At 50.5% G+C, this 22,379-nt stretch overlaps 1 protein-coding gene across 3 annotated transcripts in view; it reads left to right on the top strand.

Moving 5' to 3' along the window:
- The window catches only part of SMG6 (SMG6 nonsense mediated mRNA decay factor), a 229,553-nt gene that overhangs the window by 195,031 nt on the left and 12,143 nt on the right, over window positions 1–22,379 (top strand). For all 3 annotated transcript variants that reach the window (XM_058704761.1, XM_058704762.1, XM_058704763.1), the window contains exons 14-15: window positions 11,904–12,080; window positions 15,865–16,011. In XM_058704761.1, coding sequence (XP_058560744.1) covers window positions 11,904–12,080; window positions 15,865–16,011 — 324 coding nt within the window. The remainder of the gene's footprint in view (window positions 1–11,903; window positions 12,081–15,864; window positions 16,012–22,379) is intronic.

The raw sequence follows: 22,379 nt of genomic DNA, 5'->3' as shown, positions 1-22,379 counted from the left end.
CTCTGGGCTGATGGCTCGGAGCCTGGAGCCTGTTTCCGATTCTGTGTGTCCCTCTCTCTCTGCCCCTCCTCCATTCATGCTCTGTCTCTCTCTGTCCCAAAAATAAATAAAAAGCGTTGAAAAAAAAAAAAAAAAAAAAGAGCAGAGGCACATTTTAGCTCCTCCATTTACTAGTTGTATAGCCTTGAGCAAGTTACTTCTCTGTGCCTTGGTTTCCTCGTCTGTAAAATTGAGATGATGACAGCACCTGCTTCATGGGGCCGTGAGGATTAGAGGAGTTGTGTATGGACCGTATCTGGCACGGTGCCTGGCATGTAGCAGCCGTTCACTAAGCGTTAGCTGTAGCTGTCAGGGTGAAGGAAGCACGCAGCGGATTTTGTCGTTATGGCTAAAGCCCTGTGGCATAAAGCTGTCCCAGGAAGTGGCTCTGGTGAGGTGGCATGAACACAAGGCTAGGAACTCCTTTCATCTGGCTTCACATCTCATTTAATTTACTCAAGTTTCAGTTTCTTCTTCTCTATAATCAGTACCTGAATGTAATAGTAGCTGCTTCAGAGTCACCTGGCTGGCTCAGTCAGAGGAGCATGCAGCTCTTGATCCTGGGATTGTGAGTGTAGAGATTACTTGAAAGTAGAACCTTTAAATAATAACAATAACAGCAACAACAACTGCTTCCAGGACACCTGGAGGCTCGGTCAGTTAAGCATCCAACTCGACTCTGGCTCAGGTCATGATCTCACGGTCCATGGGGACTTCCTGTAGTCTTCCACCCTTTAAAGCCCTGACTCTCAAACTTCAGTGTTCGCTTATTTAGAGTACACGTTCCAAGCCCCTATCCCTAGAAACACTAATTTAGTGCAAAGTGGAATCCAGGAATATGCATTTTTAACAGACTCACTATGTGATTTTGATGCAGGTGGTTGTTTTGTTTTTGGGTTTTTGTTTTTTTTTTAATGTTTATTTTTGAGAGAGCAAGAGCTGGGGAGGGGCAGAGAGAGGGAGACATAGGATCCGAAGCACGTTCCAGGCTCTGGGCTATCAGCAGAGAGCCCAACACAGGGCTCGAACCCACAAACTGCAGGATCATGACTGAGCTAGTCAGACCCTTAACCGACTGAGCCACCCAGGCGCCCAAGATGCAGGTGGTTTTTAAAACTGCTTTTAGGGGCGCCTGGGTGGCTCAGTCGGTTGGGCGTCCGACTTCGGCTCAGGTCACGATCTCACGGTTCGTGGGTTCGAGCCCCGCATCAGGCTCTGTGCTGACAGCTCAGCGCCTGGAGCCTGCTCTGTGTCTCCCTCTCTCTCTGACCCTCCCCCGTTCATGCTCTGTCTCTCTCTGTCTCAAAAATAAATAAACATTAAATAAATAAATAAATAAATAAATAAATAAATAAATAAATGCTTTTAGTGTTGGGTGCCTGGGTGGCTCAGTTGGTTAAGGGTCTGACCACCTCAGGTCATGATCTCACAGTTCATGAGTTCGAGTCCCACATCAAGTGAGCTCTAGCCCTGCTTCGGGTGAGCCCCACTTCTCCCTCTTTCTCTCACTTTCCCTCTCTCTCTCTGACCCTCACTCACTTGCGCTCTCTCTGTCTCTCAAAAAAAATGCTTTTTAGTGTTTAGAGGTATAGAAAAGGAAACTGATATTTATTGCATTTCTTTTGCATCCCAGACATTTACCTTACTTACACCTTATCTCAAACTATGGATGGACTTTAGTTAGTTAGCTTTAGTTAGCCAAGCTTGAGGCATGGGCCATGTGTAAGATTCAGGACTCTGGGTGTAGAATCTGAAAATACAACTTAAAGCAGCCTTCTACCTCAGCCCTAATCTCAGAATTTCTGTGTGCCATATTTTTTTTTTTTTAAATATGTGTTCTAGGTTTTAAATTTTTTTTTCAACGTTTTTAATTTATTTTTGGGACAGAGAGAGACAGAGCATGAACGGGGGAGGGGCAGAGAGAGAGGGAGACACAGAATCGGAAACAGGCTCCAGGCCATCAGCCCAGAGCCTGACGCGGGGCTCGAACTCACTGACCGCGAGATCGTGACCTGGCTGAAGTCGGACGCTTAACCAACTGCGCCACCCAGGCGCCCCAGTGTGCCATATTTTTAATATGCCATGAGGATTCTTGAGATATGGCTGCAGTTTTTTTTCTCAGAGCACCACATTGGTGCTTTGAAGAACTTAGGTCTTACCCCTTGCTGAGATGTGTTATACCCTGTCCAGGGGCAACAGTTCTAGTTAAGACAAGGCAAAACGTCCCAGAGCTTGGCTTGTTGTGGTATCTTATTTCAAACCCAAAACTCAGTAGGCAACCTGTCAAAAGAGAGTACCTGTGTTTTATTGAGCCCAAACCTCCACGGGGAGCACTGTCCAAAGCAGAGAGTAGCATCTCTGAGTTTATCCAGGGTGTCTGTGTTGCACAACACAAAGTATGATTCACATACTGTACAGTGTGGCTGTCTCCCCTCTGTGATCATGTCATCCACACTATCCACGTACTCAGTGTGTGTTAGATGCTACAGATAGATTTTTCTTTAAATACACGTGTGTGTGTGTGTGTGTGTGTGTGTGTGTGTGTATACAAATTATGGTGCCTACCTTCAAGAATCTTACTTAGGGGAGAAAACAGGACAGACTGATGGGAGAAAGATACTGAGAAGCATTAACAAATCAACAGATCAGATTTGTAGATGTCATGAATTTGAGAGGGAACACATTCTCAGGTGACAAATGTAGGATCCAAATAAAACTTGATAGGTTACAATGAAAGAAGTAAACAACAAGATGAAATCAACTAGGAATAAAGGTAGAATCCTACCTTATCCAAAAAGTCAGCTGCACATAGCAAGTAGCACGCAGCACAATCGTAAGTAAACGGGGTTTTTTTTATAGCATGGGGAGGCCTCAGTGAAGGAATGTTTAAAAGGGAACAGTGGAGGGCTTGCACTTAGTGGGGGGAGAGATTATTTAGCCATTTATGTGGAAACACTTTGGGGATTTGTTGATTAAAAAGCTCACAATGTGTCCTTAGTACAAGGTGGTGAACAAGAAAACCAGTACAGTTTTGGCATCAATTCATAGGACGGAGGTATCCAGAATGGAACAAGGAGGAGATGTTCCGTCTGTTCTCAGCTGCCGGCTCACACGTGGGCACTCGCTCTCAGAGACACATTAGTCTCAGTGAAAGTCTTGGTGAAAGAATAAGCAGGATGTTGAGACAGTTGAAGTGAGGAGCAGTTGAAGGAAGTGGGGCTGTTCAGCCTAGGGAAGGTATAATACAATCGACTTCAAACCATCCGAGGCCAGTCAGGTAGAAGCAGAACTTGGGGGTTTTTATGTGGCCCCCGGGAACAGAATTAGAAGCACCAGGAGGCAAATTTGGGCTTAAAAGAGATAGACGTTTCTACCAATTAGAAAAGTCCAAAAATGGAATAGGCTCCCTGGTAGAAAATGAACCCCCTTGTAGAGTCAGAATAGTAACAGACCTTTCATACAGCGTGGTCAATACTGGAAGATAACAGGAAAAACAAAGAAATCCATTAAGTAGGTAACAATAAAAATTACTCCCACGTTTCTTAAGCATTTGATGGTTTTAAATCCACAGTCTTGAATCCTCCCCACTTGAAATATTCAGGGAAGGGTTGGATCACTGGGAGATGATATGGAGGAGGTTCCGGTTGTGGCAGCGTGGCTCTGAAAGGCGACTCTTCGTGGAAGCAGTACACATGCTGAGGGCTGCTAGTGAGGTCAGAGAAGGTGAATGAAGCGTTGGCCTAGGCTACAGGTGCTGAAGGGACCACCTGTGGACTTGGGAGAGTTAGCATAGGTTGCTGTGGAATCCCTCTCTAGTTGAAAGTTCTGTGAGGTCAAGGATGGCGTCTGCCTTGTTCTCCCTTATGTGCCCAAAATGTCTAACACATAGTAGAGCCTTGGGAAAGATTTGTGGGCAGTGGGCTGGCACATTGAGTAAGACTTCTTAAGAAAGACTTTGTATCAAACATAAAGGAAGACGAGGGAATGAACTGATTGAATAACAGCAAAGCCTCAGAGGTGCAAAAGGGAGCCAACAGCATGTGGGGGGATATCAAACAGGGTGGCCTGGGGCCTTGAATTAAGGATTAGGGAATAATAGCAAGAAGGGAGAGTGGTGATACACAGTGGGGAGGGGACGGTGGGTGGCAGAGGGCTCAGACAAGTCAGGGAAAGCGTTAAGAGAGATCGGGATTTCATCTAGTAGTGAGGCTGAGCCCGAGGGAATTAATTCTCCATCCTGACTTCCTGAGGACCCGTCACCTAAAAGGGATAAAGGAGCGCTGTGCCAGGTCTCCTGGGGCTGTTTCTTCCTCCTCCTTGAGGGAAGAGGAATGAGGATTCTGCCACCCTGCGTGCTGCAGGTCATAAGGCCAGGGTGACGGATTTCTCTCTTAGGACAGAGGCAGAGAGTCTTCCATATACCTGATCTGAATGTGACCCGCCACCCACTGGAGCCACCGGGGACTTTGTTTTCTACTGAATCCTCAGGGCCTGGAACAGTGCCTAATGCACACAGTAGGCATTTAGAAAATATTTGTTGAATTGACTGTTGACTAAGTGTGTCGAGTGCTGCAGATATCTCAGAGAGGGTATTCTCCCCCACACACATAAAATAAAACTAGGAACAAATTTGGTGAAGGAACCTGAACACAAACCTAAAGGGTGGTCTCCTGATCCGGGCCATCTGGAAGCAAATAAGAATGTAGCTCAGCATAACTGGAGCCCAAGATAAGTGCGCCTAGCCCAGAACTAACTGGCAGTGTAGAAACAGACTGCATGCGGGTATTTGCAGACTGAGACAGACATGAGGACTTTCATCCCCAGGGGCTGAGCTTGTAGCCTCCCCTGCTGGTTCAGTAAGTGAGGGCCCCAGCGCCTGTGTTCCAGGTTTCAGACCAGCTGAAGCCAGCCAGACCTGAAAGGCTTGTGTTGGCAGTGCCAGTATCCGCCCCTGACTCCTGCCGATGTGGGTGGCTGCTCTCAGAGCACTCTGCAGGGGAAGCGGATTGGACTGCAGCCCAAGCTACTGCTGCCTATAGTTTGCTCTCTGCAACGGGCTCATGTTGAGAATGCACCTTGCTCGTACAGCCGGAGCTCAGAGCTCTAGAAAAGAATAGTTTCTTTCCACGAGGGAACCGTTGGAGAAGAGCAAGCTGTACTTTACACAGGAAAATCCAGACTCCTCTCTCTGGCTTTGCTCAGAATTCCAAGCTCAGGAAATTCAGGTGGGTAGAAAATGCCACATTGGGGATTTTCTCATCATTTCTTTTGTATTGAGGAACCTAGAGCAAGGATCCAGCTGGGTCTCATTTAAGGAGGATAGTGCTAAAAAGACAAAGCCACCACACAACCCCAGTATGAAGTAGCTAGATGGACAAGGCAATCTTGATATTCAGTACAGGATTTTAGTTCTGTTGTGTGTGTTTATCCTAAAGCCCAGGTCCTTGAGGCCTCTCTAGAGTCCCACAGAATGCGTGTCTATGGTTAGGCCTAAGAATCTCTGTGGAGATTAGGAGGAGGGACAGCTAGAGAGAGGCCAGGCCTTGCTTCCACCAAGTGGCCTACCCAGCAGCCTGGATCCAGCACCTTAGTTCTGAGTAAGATATTCCAGCAGCCTCAACAGCCAGGTGAACATTCCAGAGGAGTGCCAGCCCCATGTTTCCTTCTTCATTACCTCTGAGTCTGGCTTCCACGCATGTCTGAGCAGAGTGAGGCAGCAAGGAAGAAGAAAAAAGAACAGCCATTCATTAATTGAGCACTTGGCCCGGGCATCTTGCTGAATGTTTGATAATGCATTATCTCTTTTAAACCTCAGAACAACTTGAGCAAACAGAGGCTCAGAGATGCTAAGTAACTTGTCTGTAGACACACAGCTAGGAAGTCGTAGTTAAGACAAGTCTCTCAGGTCTCTCTGACTGTGAAGCCCAGGCTCTCGATCAACCCTGTTTATTGCCTCAACTTGCCTCTTTCCAGAATAGACCCATTGTTTCTACTGTACTTACCTTCTCAGTGCCAGGGTATGCTCCACAATTCTGTTCCCTCGACTCTCCCTCCAGGGTGAACATAATCTCCCTCCCAGTAGCCAGGTACCTGCACCTTTTGGAATATACAGTAAGACTATTAGGGTAGCCTCTTCCCTGTCCCTGAAGTCTTCTACCTAACCATTTTCCAGTTCCCACCCATCCCTCTCTAGGAGACTTCAGGGCAGTGCAGGGGTGCAAGTACATGCACGCGCGCGTGCACACACACACACACACACACAGTAGAGGTGGGTGTGGCGAGCGGCTGCCATACCACTCTGAACAGGCATCTGCGTGTTGTCAGCTGATGGGTAGCGCCCCCCATTGCCTCCACTGTGAAAAAAACACAGCTGTTGGGACCAGACATGTGGAATGGGGTGACTGCTGTGGGCTGGTCGATGTTAACATCTCATTTTGTGATTCATTGATCTCTCAACTAACACAGACTAACCATATAGGACTAAGGAGTGCTGGGTCTGGACATTGGGATCGAAAGTGACTGCAGGAGAGGCCTGCATTTAGCTGTGTTGCATAGAAATGGGGCCCCGCTGCAGCAGGGATAGGGAAATGGTGAAGTGCTGAGTGATTCCCTTGACAGTGTGCCCAGGGGTTTTCAGGTTATGTGTCTAGCATAGGGACCCGTGCCTCTTCTCCCTCTGTCCCCTTTGTCATTCAGCACCTGCACAGGTTCTTCCTTTCTTTCCCCTCTGACCCGCCACCATCTCTCATAGTCCAGTACCAATTCACTCGGATTTCAGGTAGGCTGCGAATGTCTGTCTCCCCATCGTAAGCTACTCCCTGTGTCTTCAGAGTGAATGTGCGTCCTTATGGCCAGCTCCCTCCTGCCTCTGGAGTCCGCTCCCTGCCTGGAAACCCCTCCCTCTAGGAATGTGAATGAACCACTTCCTCTGTCCTCCCAGCTCCAGAGGATTCCCTGTGTCTGAACTTTCATTGGCAGGCCTCTTTGTAGGCTGACCCACCCTTGGCCACTACAGAATTGTCCTTCCCACCCTGTAGTCTCCTGTGAGGGTGAGTCGTGAATAACCAGAGGTTCCCAGTTTGTGAAAACACTTCAGTCTGACTTTAGCTTCTTGTAGCCAATCTGTAGGCTTGGCTTATTAAAGATGATAATTAACCCATTGCTAATTGACCTCAGAAGCCAGCCAAACAGCCTATATTCACCAGCCTTGGTGGTGGATTTGCAGGCTATTTTAAGCTTTCTTAATAATCTCCGCAAGACTTCACTTTCTGTCTGCATCTTATTTGCTCTAAGGACATTCTGTAAAATTAACAAGCTATAAAATTTGATTGAAGGTTTCAACAAATGTGAGAATAATTGGCTCCATTTAGAGAAACAAGAAAAACAACCTGTAAACTTCAGTTTGTAGAGGAAAACCCATGTGATTTTTTCTCTTTAACCAGAGGAGCAGTAGCAAGCAGGACTTTTTAAGACCAGAAAAAAACAGAGAACTGGCCGATAGTACGGGTTTAAATTCTGGTTCCCCCAAACCAAGAGTTCAGACAAAAGAAACTACAAAATCAAACCAGCCCCTGTTGTGCTTGTGCCTTCCAAGAGGCCCGTTTGGAGATAACAGGGACCCCAATAAAGATGGAGTGAGTGCCTCATTCCCTAGAACTTGCATCCAGAGGCCTGGTTCTCAGAGCTCTCTTGGCTACACGGGCGCAGGGAAGGGAGGAGTGTTCTCCCTTCTCTGTGGCAGCTCTGAGGTGTTGAGTCTTGCAACTCAGAGGACATCAGTCAGTCTGTGGTACCTGGTGCTCAGTTCCTTTTCTCTGTCTGTTGCCCTCCCCCACAGTCCATAAGACAGATCTCTTTTTCTGTTCCTTCCAGGGCATCTCTGCCCAGGCCGGGCTTGTCTCCTGCCAAGTGGCTGTAGAACACTCCACTCCTTGCTTATCAACCCCACCTAAGGTACCCCAGACCAGTAGCTCAGTTTGCCTTCCCTCTTCTCTCTTGACCTAGAGGTTTCTTCCTGCTTTCCACAAGACCTAACTTTCCACATAGCTCCAAGCTCCACTTACCCCATGCATGCTCTCATTATACCTCTAAGGAACTGAGCCTGTGACAGGACAGACTCCTGTGTGGCCTTGCCACATCTTGATTTCAGTCCTCCTTTCTGCTTGGCTCTTTGCGTGTGGACCTGATCCAGTGATAACCGGAGCCCTGAAGCTAGAGGTTTCAGTTCCCACTGGTGGGGCACGCTGCCTCAGATGGTTTTCAGGGGAACGGAAAGGGGCTTTCTCTGGGCGCCTTTCTTTTAGCTCTTCCCTGACCTAAAACCCCAGTTTTCTTTTCAAAGCTGACTAGAGTGATTTGTGTGAGACACTTTGTCCATCAGTGTTGGAGTTCCTGGTAATCTCCCACACAGTGAGTCTCCCTCCAGAAGGGCCAGAACTGCTACTGAGAAGGTGCTGGGTCCCAGGTTCCCTGGGGTAGTCCCTGGCCAGCAGCCCTTTTACTTACCTCTAGCCTGTTAACAGCCCATGACGGAGGCCTCCCCTGCCCAGCTCTGTCTCCTCTAGAGAATCTAGAGTTTGCCCAGAGCTGCAATGTACAGGCCGCTTACATTCTGTGTTTTTCATTGATATAGAACGGAAAAATGTACTCATGAACAGAGCTGTTGTGAGGATTATGTCATAGACTTCAGCTGGACTCCTTCCTCTCCAAGCAGGGAGCCCAGCTTTAACCCCTGTCCTACCAGGAAGTCCTTCTTGGCCAGCCAAAGAGCATCTTGGAGTTGGCTCTTTATGGGTGGTTCGAAGGGCTTCTTCCATCACGGTGTCCCTTATTAACCACATTTAAACTTTTTCCCCAACTCAAGTGCTGGAGTCTTTGTCTGGGAGAATATTCCCATAAGCCTCTTGTAAACTACAGGACCAAGAGAACTGTGGTCCTCATTCTGCTGGGCTCATTCCTCTGGCCTTAAAGTGGAATGCTTTACCAGATAGGCCAGAAGGCTGGAGACAGAAGTTTCTCTATGCCCCTGGGCAAGCCCTAGACTTTCTCTCTCAGTTCCCCCATCTACTAAATAGCTAGAGGCCCATTTCTCACTCACTTTGGAAACCTAAGGAGACAGCACAACCTTGGCTGTCCTCCCTGCTAGTTGGATTGCAAAGGAGGGAGTTTGCAATTCCAAAAGGCTGGGTAGCTTGTCTCCCTGCAGACACCTAGAATTCTCTTTAGATCTTTTAGTGGCATCTCAGAGATCCCAGTGGATCGAAACCCTTTTGAGAATCAGCCAGGAGTGCCCTCGCCCTAGGGAAGGAACTAACTGGCCATAGCAGACAAAATCCCCAAAGAAACCTTGTTCCTTCTAAACATTAGAGGGACAATCAAAAAGGGGGGGCGGGGGGGGGGGGGGCGGACACGCACGCCTTTTTGCTTTTGTGTCCATGTGAATGACAATCTCCACTGATCCCCTAAGGATGTGCTGCAGGCAGACTCAGGATGTCTGCATCCTTGGGGCCCCCCTGCTGTGCCCTGGAAATCCCCATCTCAGGAGTCCCACGTCCATAATGTGCCCTTTCTCCCTCTTGGCCACTAATCACACTTTCTTCCTGAGCCTTTGAGCATGCCACCAAGCCCATGCTGTAAACAGCAGGAACTCTTCTCACTGCCTATCAGCGGGCACACACAGCCATGGACATGCTCTGCTCTTCTGGGCACATTTCTGCTGCATATTCAGCAAGAGTCCTGGCATACGCCTTACCATCCAGGTGATGCCAAGGACCATGGCAAGCTTTTCCTCTGTCTTCCTCTCACCCCTTAACCCCCACCTCCTCTCCATTCACTGGTAGCAGCCTCACACTGAAAAGGAAAGTCCTGGACCCATTACATAATTCTCCATAGTGCAAGCAGTAGCTGGGGCATAAGGTCAGAGGTCATAGTGGGGTCAGGTGGCTGACACACACTGTAACGACAAGGTGGTTAAAATTAGACCACAGAGAGGAAACTGGCAGTCTTGTGGAAATGCAGAAGTTTCCTCTGCAAGTGAGAGGCTGGGGATGCAGGGAGGCCACTGTGCGTGCTGCCTGCCAGGCCATTACTCACTGCAGCTCTGTTCTTTAATGCTTTTTAGCCCCTGCTTCTGTATTCCCTAGCCTTTCTCATGACATGTTTGAACAAACACACGCAGTGGAACCTGTGGCTACCTGCCCTGGCCCAAGTCCAGGACCTGGCACCCCAAGTTCAAGATGGCTGTCCTTTCCTAAGCTTTCGCTGGGTAGCTGAGCACCTGTTAAGTCAGCTTCTCAGGTGGAGGTGGTCGAGACTTAGCCTGAGATTCAGGCCTATAAAGCTACCAGGGCCATTGGTGAGGGTGAGCAGGGGGCACTCATAGGCAGGGAGAATAGCAGGTTTGGCTGGGAGAGGCAACAAAGGATAGAGTCACAGAGTTGGAGTCACAGCTGACTGGTGTGTGCTGCACTTGCCCTGGCCAGCCAGCTGGCACAGTAGCGCTCAGCTCCACAGTGTCCTGGAAGACTTGGATCACACCTGCCTCATGTTCCCCTGCGCCTGTCGGTCCTTACTGCGAGCCTCCTGTGCACCCCACTTGCCCTTAGCACCCCCTGGTAGAGAAGCACAAAAAGTGCAAGATGTATCCCTTTGCTACCAGTGGGGTTATTGTCCAGGTGAGGGGCATATGCACCTGTAAAACAAGGAGCAAACAACCAAAGCCAGTCTCCAAGTTTGTACTTTACTATGTGATACAGACGTAGAGGTCCCTTTCGTGGTCTGGAATGGGAAAGCATGGTGGAGGGCACTCTCCAGGGGCTAAGGTTAGTGCTGATGAGGCAGTGATGGCCTTCACCAGTTTCCAAGCTCCAGATCAAGCAGGGCTCCTCCTCTTCCTTGGTATGTGCCCTGCCAGTAAGGAGGAAAGGACCCCAGAGGCCAGAGATGAAGAGCAGGGCATGCGAGGGTGCCAGCAATGCAGACGGGTTTACAGGTGAGGACACACCTGTGTGGTCTCACAGGAGAAGGACCCCAGACAGAGTGACTACGGAAACTTCCTCTGAGACACTTACAAATTTGACGATTGCTCAAGATATTGAATTTCATTTCAGCTAAATCAGCCCCAGTTTCTCTGACAGCACTGGCTTATGTGCTGATGTGGCCACATGGGAGCAGGATGGCGTGGACCCCTGGAGGAGCAGAGCTTTGGTGAAACACCCCCTACCTGCTTTGCCTGTCTCCCTTCTCCTGACAACAATTTCCTGCCTGGCCCCAGTCTCTTGAGCACGAGAAGCTCTTAGGTGGAGCAGGAACCTGTCAGGGGAAGCCTGAAGTGATCTAGCTGAAATGAAACAGCCAAGAAAGCCCTCATCATTCATTTTGCACTCAGGCTAGAAGGGCTCCTCTTGGGAACCGAGAGAGAGGGGAGCTGGGAGGAGAATGGAGTGGCCGTGAGGGTACCAGGAAGCTGTATTCTGTGAAAGCCAGTGTTCTGTGCTCCCTCCTCCCTTCTATCAATTAAATGCTAAACTTAGAAGAATCTAGTGTATTCTTTTTTTATATCAGGACCTCAGTAGAAGAAAGGCAAAGCCCAGAGGGCCTCGATCGTGGGGTTGTCTGCTCCCCCAGAGATGACCTAAGAGAGGTAGTGGTGCTCTCTTCCTCCAGAGGACCTTGACCTCAACCCCCTTGCCCCGGCCCTCCTTCACAGTCTCACACACGCTCAAACTCCCGCTCGTTCACCCCACAGCCTTGTCGGGTAACTTTGACACACTTGTCACGTGCCCCTCTGCCAGCAAACAGTGCCTGTCATCTTCATCTTCCCTTTCAGAAAATGCTGTTTTGCTTCTCTCCCTCTCGCCCTGTAGGTTATTGCAGCCGACTGCAAAAGGGTCACAGTGCTGAAGTATTTTCTGGAAGCCCTTTGTGGACAAGAAGAGCCTCTGCTGGCATTCAAGGGTGGAAAATATGTGTCAGTGGCACCCGTCCCAGACACCATGGGAAAGGAAATGGGAAGCCAAGAGGGAAAACAACTGGAAGATGAGGTACTATGCGGGGAGAGCCCGCTGTGGCAGAGGGAAGGCTCCCCTCCCCACCCCCAACCCTGCTCTGCCCATGGCTGCTGCTCTTACCCTGGTTATTTATAACCGCTCACAGCAGTATGGATGTGGACGTGACCGGCCAACTTCTCAAGAGTGCACTCTGCTGGTGCCCCTTCCTGCCAGTCCCACCCCAGTGTCTCCATCTCACTCTGCTACGAGTTCCAGATGCTTCTTTTTAATGTTGCATTGGAGGAGAAGGGAGGGAAAGAAAGAGTTTAATAATGTGCAGCTCGGGAGGCTTAGGAAAGGGAGTTGGGGGTGGGGGGTGTTAGGGTTCAGGCTGAGGATCAAGTTTATAGATGTGTGGAGCTCAGCGCAGCACAGGCCTGAACTCCAGCCTCCAGCACACGTACAGGAAGAGCTGACATTGCTGGCCCCGTGTGGAAAATCACCCCCTCCCCCGTCCTACTCTCCCTCCCTCGCTCACTCCCTCCCTCCCTCCCTCCTGCACATCCTGATGTGATTAAGGAATTCTCCTCTTGTTTGTTTGCCCTTGGTTGTTCCTGTAGCCCTTGCTTCACTCCAGACCATGTGTATATGTGTGTGTGTATGCGCGTGCGCACGAGACCGTGTACACACCCCTGCTAAGCCCCACCACCGGTTGCCCTCCTGTCCACGTATGTGTCTTCTTGAGGGGGATTGTTGTCACAGGTCTGTGTGTGCTGGGTTTGTGTGTTAGTTGAAACAGAACTCTGCCGCCGGCTGCCCTGCTGGCTGTGGGTTCTGAGTAAATGTGAGTGTGTGGTGGTGATGGCACATGCATGCGTTTCCTATCGCTGCCAGCTGCCCTGCTGTCTGTCTGGGTGTGGGTAGCTCTGTCTGGGTGTATACACACACACAGCTCACTTATGCCTGAAGGTTGACTCTCCTTTTTTTCCTCTGCAGCGTTAAAGACAGAGGAGACTTAGGTGGGAAGGAACGTGGGACTTCAAGAAGGGACGGAAGTGATTGTAGCCAGAGGCCAGGTCACCCGTAGGCCAACACAGTCATTTGGCCCACAGCAGTCTCAAGCGCCTGGTGGAGCAGGGTGGGGTGCAGGGATGAAATCAGCAACAGGCCAGGGAAGCCAGATGTCAGCTGGAAGCTGTCGTTTGTGATCTGAAGCAGTGATAGAGTGGCCACCTTTGGTTCAGAGTCTTCAGAGCAGCAGAGTCTTGGACTGGCTTCATTAGAATAGCTGGAGAACCCCACCCCACCCCTGATGACACAGGGCTCAGCTTCCAGGACAGAGGTGGTTCCAGGGATAAAGCTGAGCCCATGATTCCAGACTCCAGATGAAACCTGGGCAGGGAATAACGGGAAAGAATGAGCTGTCAGTATGGGAGGAGGCGGTGGGTTGCTAAAGCCATCGGGGTGTCCAGGCTTGAGGTGGGACGGAGCATGCCACCCAAGCCCTGGGTGCTGTGCAGGGAAGCATGGGTGGGGCAGCGCCTCAGCCAGCTGTCTCACCCACACTTCAAGGCTGAGGCAGACAGTGGAAAGTAAGCAAGGCCAGCATCCAGGACTGCTGTGAGAGATGTCCTCTGGCTGGTGGAGCCCACAGTACCAAATCCGGTACCAAATCTCACCTCAAGTGAGGCCCGGAGAGAAGGGCACAATGTAAATGCCAAGGGGGGCCTCCTCCACTCTTAGGAGGATCAGACCAGCTCTCCAGGCCCAGAGTTTGGCTGTGCCACTCTCTCTCTCCTTCTGAGGCTTATTGACCAAACAAAGGTTATGACCCACACCATGCTGCCCACTTCTTCCTTTTCCCACGAGCCTCCTGGGTTCCTTTATGTTAGTGGCCCCTGGGAAACCCTGCTTACCCTGGTCTTTGTAATTTCATAACCCCACACTTCCTCGTTTGCTGTGAGAGCTGAGTGAACCTCAGACAAGCCTCACTGACCCCCTTTTGACCTCAGTCAAGCTTACTCCAAGCCCCGTGATAACCCTGTGGATCTCTGATCAGAGCAGGCAGAGGCAGTGTTCCCCCAACAGGTTAGTTAGCCATCCTGTCCCACTGACTCTGGTCCAGGTTAACCTCACGAACAAGGAAGCAAATGTGTAGACCGAGTCTTCCTCCTCATGGCCTGGGCCTCCCAGAAATGAATAGTCTGTGGGTCGTCAGATGCATGGTGACTGTGGACAGCGTCCCAGACCCCTGAGACTTCTTGGATAGTGACAATTCTAACCCCATCCTGAGACCCCCGTCTCTCCCTAAACTGAAAGATTGGATCACTGAAGCTGGTTGGGGGAGGAAGAAGGAGACGGTGATTCTTTGTTTCCTCAGGCATCATTCTTCATGAGCAGAAGAGAGTCCCATTCCTTAGAGATGCTACCAAAACACCTGTCTTCCTACCCCCCTAGATTTTGCTCCCAAGACAAAAGCATGCACCCACACACTATACCAACCACTTTCAGCCCAAAGAATCCTTCAGAATATCATCTTGAGATGGACAGTTAGAGGAGAGAGCAAGACTCTAATGAACAGGTCCTGGGTGGGCTTAGTGGAAGCCTGAGCCATTCAGGGCTGGTCTGGCCTTACTGTCTAGATTCAAGACCCCAACCTTGTTGGTAAGATCACATACTTTGGAGTCAGTCCCACTGGAATTTGAATCCCTGATCTGCCACTTATTACCTTTGACCTTGAGCAAACTGTTTAACTCTCTAAACCTCAGTGTACTCATTTATAAAGTAGGGATGATAGCGACACCTATTTCACAGACCATCGTGAGTATTAAATGAGTTGATACATGAAAAACACTTAGCCTAGTTATCTGACCAACAATAAGCATTCAGTAAATGGTAGCTGTTATTGTCATAATCATTGTCATTATTATCATCATCTAGTTAGAAACACAGGAATCTTCTCCTACTAAATCACTCCGTGTTACCCATGCTAATGCTGTCCCTCAGAGGACACTGTCTTGGGCAGCTGCATGTTCTCTGCTGACCAAGGTCAGAAGTGAGAGAGTGAGGAATGGAGCCTGGGACCACCCGGGGAGTGGGGGCTTCTGAGAGCTGAGGCTGCAGGCGGGGAGGGGCCATCCCTGGGGAAGGCTCCACCAGCCTGGCAGGAGGCTCCTGAAGCTAGCCAGCCATCTCCTAGTCTGCCCAGACCCGAGGGGGCAGCCGAGCAAGGTCATGTCATGTGAATTCCTGTAATGGGGCTCAGCAGCCCCCACACCGCCAGGCTGTGGTCTTAAAAAGAAACCAGGGCAAGGTCTGCTGAGCTACAGCATCTGCTCCCTGAAGCTATCTCGGGGGCAGGGGAGCTTCCACGCCTAACTCACAGCTCTTGGCCAGAATTGATTCCTATCAGATCATTAGCAGGAATTAGGTCTAAATTGAGTGGTTCAGCTTTCTCTGTTGTTTTCCCCTTTGGTGATTTCAAAAGGAAAATATGTTCTAAGCAAGACTTGGTGAGTGTGTGCAAAGGAGAATGGAGAGCTGTGTGTATAAGCATGGAAGTATATGTGTGTGTGAGTCACTTCTCCTGTGGACATATGACTCTCCAAGAGGAAAGAGCCTGGAGTGCAAAAGGGAGCAGTTGCTGTAGGGCAAGGTGGCAGCTTCTGTCGACTCCCTCTCTGCCTGAGTTGAAGGAAGCACACACCTTGGGGTCCTTTGTAAGGAAAGGCCATTCTTTCCATGGAGTTGGGAGTGCTAGGAGGACAGAAGGGTGGGGCTGGGAAGGGCCATGGGCTCACAGTCTCCTCTCTCCCCTGGTCTGCTCCACCGCCCAAAGGAGGAGGACGTGGTGATTGAAGACTTTGAGGAAGATTCAGAGGCCGAAGGCAGCGGGGGTGAGGATGACATCAGGGAACTTCGGGCCAAGAAGCTGGCTTTGGCCAGGAAGATAGCTGAGCAGCAGCGTCGCCAAGAAAAGATCCAGGTGGGGCCTGCCTGGGGAGGGTGGTTCCCATCAGGGTGGTGGCTGTGTAGGGCATGGGGTGGGGGTGGGGGGGTAGTGTGAGTCACAAGTAGGGATAAGAAGGACCCTCTCAGGAAGAGACGGTCTTGCAGTGTCCTTACTGGTCCCACCCATTTTCTTTCTCCATCACCAAATTCTGGTAGCATTTTTGGTGCGTGGAGTCTCCCTTCTCGTGGACTCCAAGGCAGAAGCAGGTTCTTCTCAGAGAATCTGCTGAAAGCTTCTTCTCCAGTGATGATCTGTGAATACACACCTACACGTATACAATCTTCCACACAATTTCAGGGTTTCAGAGTCCCCTTAAACCTTATCCAGGCACTCCTGGAGAGGTCATAGGTGCTCTGTTGAGAACACCACTTCTCAGGGAAGAGAATGTCATAGCCACAGTCTGCTTATCTGGATTCCGAGTGTAATGGCTGAGCCCCTCTGGACAGGACACACTAAACCCTCCCGGAGAGAAACCACTTCATCTCCACACGCGGTTCCTCCACCACCAGCTCTGCTGTGGACTCGTACCTGCACTTGCGGCAAGTTTTTCTCTATGGCTCTCCCAAGTCTGTCCTTTTACACTGTATAAGCTCACTTCCTCTTACCTGGGGCTCAGGGCAGACAGCGAAGAGCCAGTCATGTTCCTCCCTTTAAAGACTTTAAAGACCGTAAGCATGGGGAAGCATCGGGCCTCTTTAGGAATGTCTTGTTTCCAGTCCTCGCTTCAGCCGCCCCTTGCCTTTGCCACAGGGCTTAATGTTCTGTGGTCAGGCAGACCTGATCACATTCTTGGGCTCCACCACTTACTGGTTTTGTGACTTCAGGGACATTAACTTCTCAGAGCCCGTTTCCCCATCTGTAAGATGGAAGTGGTAGTAGCGCCTGCCTCCTCGAATTGCCGTGAGGCCTACAGGAACCAGTGCGTGTAAAGCACGTAACACAACGAATGGCACACGGTGTGTGCTCCGTAAGTGGTCACTGTGGCCTGATACTTGTCTAAACACCGAGCAGAACTCTGCCCCGGGAAGGGGAATGAATACCATTTGGGATCTGTTGCTCTTGAGGTATTCATGTCCCTTGGCTGGTTGGAATCAAGTGTGTGGTACCTCCTACCAGGTCACTGTCATGGTGTGGCTGCCTCCTCAGCCCTTCTAGGGTCTGTGTGTAACCCTCTGTTGTGGCCTGCAAGGCAGCTTCATCCTCAGGCTGTCTTTCTTCCTGTCCTGTGGTTATTTTCTTCCTCACCATCAGTCTTTCCAAAGGTTCTGTCTATACTTGCCGCCTCCATGTCCTGACCCTCAACCCAGCAGTTATGGAAACTGTGGTGTCAGAAGTCACCAAGTACCTGTCTTCATCGAGTCTCGATCCCCGTCATACTTGACGTCCCTGTAGCTTTAGGCCCTGAAGCCCCCTTCCTGCAGCCGCAGTCGAGCACAAGCAAGCCCTCTGTTGGCCACACCTCCCTCCTAGGCTTCCTCACCACCATTCTCTTCTTGGCCTCCTCCTTCCTGTCACTTCTTAGTCTCAGTGTGCAGAGTTGGCACTCAGCAGATATTTGTTCGGTGACTTAATAGACAGTAGCAACTAGACAATCCTCTTAAATTCCTCACTGGCTTTTAACCCCTTCTGCTCATTTGTTCCCTTCTCTCCTGTCTGTTCCCATTGCCACAGCTGCTGCTCTAGGCCATGTACTGACTTGGATTAGAGCAGTCAGAGCCCACGCATTGCACAACTCCAGGGGGTGCTGTTTACTCGGTAGTCTGCGAACGTGCCATCCGCACACCAGGATCCTCGCTGCCTCCAGGGCACCTCACGTGTGGTCATCCTTCTCTTCCCAAAAGAACTGCTCCCCTGCTCAGAAATCATCTGTGCCTCTGCTTCACTAGTAAAATCTAATTCCTTACTATGGCATTTAAGGTTTTCTTGTCTGTTCCCAATGTTTTCTCAGCCTCTTCTCCTCTCGCCCGTGAGCCTTACGAGCTGTGTGGCATTGGGCAAATTATTTAACTTCTCTAAAACTGTTTCCTCATCTATGAAACGAAAGTGGTAACAGCACCTACCTCAGAATGACAGTGCGTGTAAAGTGCCTGTCCAGACACTAGTGCCCTTCTGCCCGGACCACAACACTAACCGTCCTCTCCTCTCACTGTCCCCTGACGTGCTCTACCCTGTCCCACTCTCGGGTCTCAGTCCATGCTGTTCCCGCAGACCAGAATACCCTTTTCCTGCTCCACATTTCCCATTACCTGTTGAAACTCTAGTCTTCCTTCAGTCCTCAGATGAAACTTCATCTCCCCAGTGAAGCCTTCCCTGATACCCCTCAGGAGGAATTCATCCCTCTCTGCTCAGTGTTCCTGTGGCACTGATTTATGCTTCGTTTCTGAAACTTGTATCATGTCTCGTATTACAGTTATTTCTGGACGTGTTCCCCACCCACCCCGCCCCCACTGTTGTACTGTGAACTCCTTAGAAGCAAGTACCATGTCTCCATCTCAGTGTGTAATAAGTGGTAGTGGAGCATCTGCTAGGCTAGGGGTCGGGGGACACAGGACCGAACCAAAGAAGTCCCGCCCCAGAAGGTGCAGGGTGTACAGTGAATGGAGGAGCCAGTGATTTGAGGCGTCAGCGTGCACTGTGGCCAAAGGGAAGTACAGGATGCTGTGGGAGCACATGCCACGGGGACATGGCCTCGTCAAGAGCGCCTTGCTCAGCTTGGCCTCTCCAGCAACAGGCAGTGCATTGCAAACCGGAGGTCTTGTATGAATCTTGCTTGACGTCTGGTGCCTGGGGCTGCCCCTGCTCGGGAACTTTGTTCCCCCGTCACCTCCTTCAGAGCAGGCTGCTCGGGCCTGGGCACCACAGGCCTGCTATGGGCCAGCTGGGGTTTGGGTTGCTGTGGCCCCTTTAAGAACAGGCCCCACATGCACCACTGCTGGCGGCCCTGCCTCCTGTCAGCCTTCTTCCTCCAGCCTCACAGCCACAGGAGGATTTCTCAGCAGAGGAAAAATTCCCCCCTTCCTTCCCCCCCCTTTTAATGCCCGGGGCCCTTCACTTCCATAATTCTTCATTTTCCAGCCTTGAACGTAAGCCAGACACATCTGTCTGGCCATATGCGTGAACCCTGGAGTCTGTGCCGAGGTGGCTGTAAAACAGGGCCGGTGAAGGCCCTTCTGGGAGAGCACACACATGTGTGTGCCCTCGGGCCATTGGCTCCCAGCCCAGAACCACGGGGCTGCAGCACTCCAAACCCATGTTAACCTTTTCTTATTTTTCCTCTTTTTGTTTAATTTAAGGGGGGAAAATCCCAAGGAAAAGGTATAAATTGTCCTGGGAGTGGGGGAGAGGCTCCTAGCTGGAGAGGCCATTATTGTTGGCAGGTACCTGGGTCACACTAATACAATAAGGAAGAGAGGAGCATCGGGTGAATTAAGATTGGAGAGATGGGCTGTAAATTACACTGCTCTGAACTCCATCAGTCTCCAGGGGTGTTAACCGAGAGGTGTAAGGCAAGTCCCCAGCTCCCGGCGCCTTTTACAGATGCAGCAAAACAGGAACCACACATGTTTGGGGAAGGGGATATGAAGATGGAGTTGAAAAAAATCCTCCTGGCCCCCATGATGGCTATAAAGTCCAACTGAGATCTGGGGCTGTAGCCACACCCCCACTTCCCTTCTCCCACCTAGACCCCTGGGCCCAAGCTCATCTGTGGGATGGGGGAGGTGAGGCCTAGCCTCCCTCCGCAGCCTGTCCCTCCCCGCTTCCGGCCTTGCACAGAGGCTGGTGAGTGGGGCCGACTGGAGGTCAGAAAAGGGGTGTGGGCAGCTCTCCGGGCCTGTGCAGCTGGAGCCACGGCACCCAGGCAAGTCCCTGAATACTGAGGGGCCAAGACCGCCCACCTGGGACCTTGAGGCCACGCTCTCTGGCTCACCCCAGGCTTTGCCTGTTGCCTGAGACACCTCTTCACATTGGGTCGGTTCTGCCCACCTGGATGCTTTCTGACCGAGTCCTTTTCATTCCCATTGCCATTCTTGGGAGGTGTCTGGAGACCAGAGTGCCAGGTACATGGTTTGTCTGGGCAGTTGGTCTGAGGTGTTTCAGTCCTAATCAGGCCCCTAGGGCTAACCAGTCACTGAAAATCCGCCTCTAGGCATGAGGCGTGGCCTCTTGGCACCTCATCCTGGCCCTGTGAATCCTCCCCCTCCCCCCCCCCCTGCTTCCACGAGGCTTTGCTGTGATTTGTGCTGCTGTCGGGCGGGGTCGGGTTTCCTGAGCAGTTGCAAACATCCCACCTGAAACATAACAGGCTCTTCCTCTGGCCACAGCTATTGTTTCCCTCGGCATTATGGCCACAGTCTTGCTCTGTAGCCAGCAATGACATGTGTTCTGAAAATAGCTTGGCTCCCCTGTCCCCTTCCCGCCCACCACCCTCCTGAAGATGCAGTCACTCCTTTGTGGTGGCCCCAGGAGTTTCACTCTAAATATAGCTGCGGCCCATTCACACTGCCACCCAGCTGGGGGAGGGTGGTGCTGTGGAACAATGGGGCACACACAGAGCCCCCCACACCTGTATGGAAGCTAGCGGAAGGCAGACACTCAGCCCTGGCTCCTAGCTGTCGGAGGCAGGGTGGGAGCCACTGCACTACCAGGCCAGGGGCACGTTCACGCCAAGGCAGGAAAGCACATCAGCCTGCAGAGCCAGGCAGCCGCCCGCCCTACTCGAGCCATTCCAGAGCCCGCTCCAGCTTCTCCACAAGCTGTGGCGCTGGGTCTCCAGTTTGCTGCAGCCACTCTCGCCTCCCTGGCTCCTGCAGCGTCCACAAGGTCCCGACCTCCTACAGAATGAACCCATGGGCTGTTGGCTGGAGCAGCACCCTTAGGCTAGTACTGCTTGGAGCGAACCCAGAGGTGTCATGCTCACCCCGCCACTCCCTCTCCGTCAGGAAAAGGCACACCTCCTGGGCATTCTCAGAACGAGAGTTATCGGATAAAATCCAAGTCGGATTAGCCATAAAATGCCCTCCAGCTCTGAGATTCTGTGATTGAGCTCATCGAGCGAGGTATTGTTGAAGAAACTATAGGAAAAGAAGACCATTCTCTTTGAGCTCTTTACAGTCTAGTTTGAAAATAAAATCAGTCCTCATAAAACTATAAGAAGCAGCAAGCAACTCATCCTGATCATAACTTTTTTGGGTGGTTTTTGGTTTTTGGTTTTTGTTTTGGTTTTCTTGTTTGGTTTTTGTTTGGTTTTTGTTTTTTCTGATTGTAACTTTTGAAAAGAAAGCAGGCACACGTTAAGTTCTGTGGCACTGACTGAACATCCAGAGAAGGGATCCTAAACGGAGACTTCCCCATGAGCACCCACCCTACATGACGATGTTTATCATGCCAGGGGTTTACCAGCCCCTGGTGCTGCCTGCTCTCTTTTGATAGCAAATGTAATATCTGTTCCCTTTGGTTTCTGTGGCTCGAGAAGGAACTGCCTGCCTGCACTGTCAGTGGTTATCTCACCAACTATTCCTATTTTTTATTTCATTTCCATTTTTCCATTTTTCATTTTTAAAAAAGCTTTCCATGTCATTAAAGAAAAAAAGACAATAAGAGTACCATGAGTCTTATCATCTTATCACAGAAGTTAACAACCCTGTCTCTGTCCCCTCCCCATCTCCAGCTCTGCTCCCGAGTGGTTCCCCCAGATAGTTACCCTCCTGGATAATCTAAGAGGTGAAAAATGGAGCTGGTCAGGAGGAAGGGAAACTGACACTTGTGAGGTTATTAATTCATGTATCAGGCATTTTCCTAGATACTTTCACATACAAAATGAGCACAGAAATTTGCTGTGGCACAGAACTTCTTGTTTCTGGTGAAGACATTGCTCTGGCCAGAGAGGCCCAGGGATAAATGATTCCATCACCCAGTAGAGGGACGGGAGCAGCCACACTCCCTGTGGAGTCCTAAGCGGAAGGAAGACTTAAGAGGGCCTTCTCTCAATGTGGCTCTGCTTCGTGACTTGGGTTCTTCAAGTTCCACAGCTCCTGTGTGAGCTAATTGCAATACCTTTTATTTGTAATTCTCAGTGTCCCAATTTTCAGTGGGTCAGCATCCCCAAAACATCCCCACAGTCTAGAAGGAACTTAACCTATAAAGAGCCCTTCTCCCAAGCCTGTTAGCTTCCTCATTAGATGTTACTGTGGATTATCTCTTTCCCAGTTCCCCACTGCCTTGCTCAAGGATGCTCTCATACCTCAGAGAAAGTTGGCTACTTAGCACCTTCCAGAAACAGAATTGAGTTCTTTTTTTCCTTCCACACTTGATGACAACTCGGTTCCTACTACCACTGGTGT

Source organism: Neofelis nebulosa, chromosome 16 (assembly GCF_028018385.1).
Source record: "Neofelis nebulosa isolate mNeoNeb1 chromosome 16, mNeoNeb1.pri, whole genome shotgun sequence".
Lineage (NCBI taxonomy): Eukaryota > Metazoa > Chordata > Mammalia > Carnivora > Felidae > Neofelis > Neofelis nebulosa.
The sequence above is the reverse complement of the archived record's forward strand: the minus strand, read 5'-3'. Positions and strand labels throughout refer to the sequence as shown.